The 3,105-nt window shown below is 38.4% G+C and overlaps 1 protein-coding gene across 1 annotated transcript; it reads right to left on the bottom strand.

Annotated features, from left to right (window-relative positions):
* Positions 1 to 491: 491 nt before the first annotated feature.
* On the bottom strand, positions 492 to 963 carry LOC149022639 (17.8 kDa class I heat shock protein-like). The gene has a single exon (XM_089147320.1). The coding sequence runs from the start codon at positions 961 to 963 to the stop codon at positions 493 to 495; it is 471 nt and encodes a 156-aa protein (XP_089003446.1). The 3' UTR covers position 492.
* Between the last annotated feature and the right edge of the window lie 2,142 nt (positions 964 to 3,105).

Here is a 3,105-nt window from a genome sequence, read left to right as displayed (position 1 = left end):
CTTTATAAATCTAGCTAGATGTTTGCGTTTATCAAAAGTTTAGTGGCTGCATCCACCTAGAAGAGTTGTATACTTGGAACTATGTTACTACTGAAAAGCTATCCCCAGCCTAGTTTACTTGAATGAATTTTTTTTATGACACCTAGCTAAGTGGGATCAAGAAGGCCTAATCACTTCTAAATGGTTAGATTCCAATCCAGTGTATTTTACCCCCAAATCTACTCTTACCCATCATCCAAAAAAAGAAAAAAGTAATACGTCATACATGACCTGCAAAATTAAATTAAAAGAGAAAAAAAGAAGAAAAAAAAAAACTGCACTCCTAATAGTAATAATCCATGGCCATTGATGAGTCACTTATTTACATTTACACTCAAAAGTTAAAACAAATACAAACAAAAAGGAAGCAGAACAACAAGAAAGCCCAAAAGAACCGATCAAACCCAGAATGGTCTCATCAACAGCCTTCAATAGTTATACCCGCCTTGGCTCTCAGCCAGAGATATCAATGGCCTTAACCTCAGGTTTCTTCACTGCCTCTTTAGGAACAGTCACAGTGAGCACACCATTCTCCATTGCTGCCTTTACTTGATCCATCTTAGCATTCTCAGGCAACCTGAACCGGCGGAGGAACTTGCCACTGCTACATTCTACACGATGCCACTTATCAGTCTTTTCTTCCTTTTCTTTGCTCCTCTCTCCACTGATCTGCAACACCCTTCCTTCCTCAACTTCCACCTTCACTTCTTCCTTCTTCAACCCAGGAAGGTCAGCCTTAAAGACATGGGCTGCTGGGGTCTCCTTGCAGTCAATTCGAGCATTAACGAAGGCTTCAGTTTCAGTTGTGAGCTGAGGGTGAGAAATGGAAGAAGGGAAGTCAAAGAATGGATCCCATATCTCTAGAGAGAATGGGTCGAACACATTGGTTCTTCGACCACCAAATATGCTTGGAATCAGAGACATGTTTTTCCTTTTCTAAGGAAAACTGAGAGAACGACAAGATCGAAGGATCAATGCAATACAGAGAATGAACGAATAGTCTTGCAAATGATCACAGGAAACGCTGCTGTTACGTCGATGGAAAGGATATAAATGGTATTTATAAGGAAGCAGAAGCATTTTCTGGAGTCTTTGAGATTGGTTTGAAGGATCACCCGATGCTTCTAGATTGACAGAACCATCTAGGGAATGCAATATGAAATAAGATAAATTATTAAAGTAATAAAATTAGAATAAAATTTTCCATCATGTAGGTCCCAATTCCAGTTCCTTCAATCGTATTTTGGCATTTCCTTATAAAATATTGCAGAAGAATATTTAAAAAAAAGGATATAAAGGAGGAAAAAAGAAAAAAGAACCTAACATCATTAGACATGATTCATGCAACCTTCAGATCGAACCTGAACTATGCTAGCATTAGGCTTGTGATTAGCATCAAAAGTATCTACTGTAGATATTGTAAATGCAGAATTCATCATTCGATCAAATAAATTACTAACCACTTTGGATTTTGAACTGATGAATCGCTGAAAAGGGAAAAATATCTACCTTTTTTTTTTTTTTTAAGTTCTTGGAGCTGAGCATTAAATTCATCAAACTTAATGGGAAGCTCTCACGTCCTCTCACGGATTGGGCTTTGCAAAAGAACGAAATTTTGTTATTTAGCATCAATTCGCTCTTTGAGCAATTCCAAAGTTACCATGCTCGGGGGAAGTGGTCGAACATATATCTATATATATCGAACAAGTAGCCATGGCAACTTGGCAAAGTCACCAACAGGATTCCATGACAACTTGGCAAAATCAATGTTCAAAGAGGAGGTCTGTCACATCCACCTAGCCGGTACCCTACCAGGCATACCCGGGTATGTGATCCACAGTCCCAAGGATCAAGTATCGAGCAACCATGCCTCCCACATACGCGATAACACAATCATGAACAATAATAATCAAGGTAAAAGCATATAATAAAATGAATCATGAACAAGATAAAAGCTAGATAATCAGAGCGCAGAATAAAAGATACCAAAGTATACATATAATCCAAAAAGAGAGAGAAAGTGAGCGGAAGTCACTCCCTCAGTGGTATAGCGGAATGTAAATCAATGAAAGTTTAAGTTATAGATCCATTTTCCAAAAATAACAGTATAAAGGCCTAAGCTAAGGTCTCCTCAGTCTTATACAAGATATCCTCATAGGAAACCAAACATGGCCTTCCCACAGTAAGGTCGGGCAAATCTTGGTACGGAGGGTAACCACCCTTGGTATCTTCACCGTGACCTTCATAGTAGCCAGAACCTTCAACGTAGTATAAGGAATCTGGGTCCGTCTTGAGAAAGGTGCCATCAGCTTCTTCAATACCTGCAGAGAAATCTAACAAACAATTGCACAAAGGAATGAGTTCGAGAGAACTAAAAGGATCGTGTCGCTAACCAATCAAAAATAAAATCCTATACTAATCTAGCAAGCAGAAAGTACGGGGTCGAACTATGGGGAACTAAAAGGCTAAGCCACTAAGATTGAATTCAACAAACTAAATTTAAACTAAATCTATTAATTAATGCAAAAACGTTAACTATGAATATGTGAAGATCTTTGGGATTTCGAATCCCCAATGCTTTTCCCTAACCGATATAACTCTATACTTCAAAGAAAATTAAGGATGGTCTTCCTAGATATGCCCTATCTTCGCAAGACTATCGTCCTTCGCGGAAGCTTGGCACACTTAGTTCGCTGAGTTATAGAACATCTTTGGCTAAACTCAAACACAATCAACTAGAAGATATAGAACAATCAACTTAATGAAATAAGCATGGTTCATCTACATCCCAAAGAAAAGGAACTAGCTACTCATTATTACAAAGTTCATAAGAAAAATAAAGATGAAACATAGGGAGAGAGAGAGAGATGTGGTATTCTTCTTCAGCAATGAGAGAGATCAGAGCCGCACTCGCCGTCTTCCTCTTCTCTGTGGATGGCTTCTCTTTTATGTCTCCCGCACACAATGAATCCCCTCTCTTTACCCGTCGATTTGACCTTTATTCTTTCGGAATTTGGAAAAACTCAAAACTGGAAAGTTGTAGATATTTTCAATATCGTTTCATAG

Source organism: Hakea prostrata, chromosome 3 (genome assembly GCF_041222555.1).
Source record: "Hakea prostrata isolate BN-2017 chromosome 3, UWA_Hpros_2, whole genome shotgun sequence".
In the NCBI taxonomy this organism is placed as follows: domain Eukaryota; kingdom Viridiplantae; phylum Streptophyta; class Magnoliopsida; order Proteales; family Proteaceae; genus Hakea; species Hakea prostrata.
Note: the sequence above shows the minus strand (reverse complement) of the source record. Positions and strands in the feature narration are given on the sequence as shown.

Bases quoted from the DNA above. Each gene is read 5' to 3' on its own strand.
- LOC149022639 (XM_089147320.1), bottom strand. From the start codon at position 963: ATGTCTCTGATTCCAAGCATATTTGGTGGTCGAAGAACCAATGTGTTC.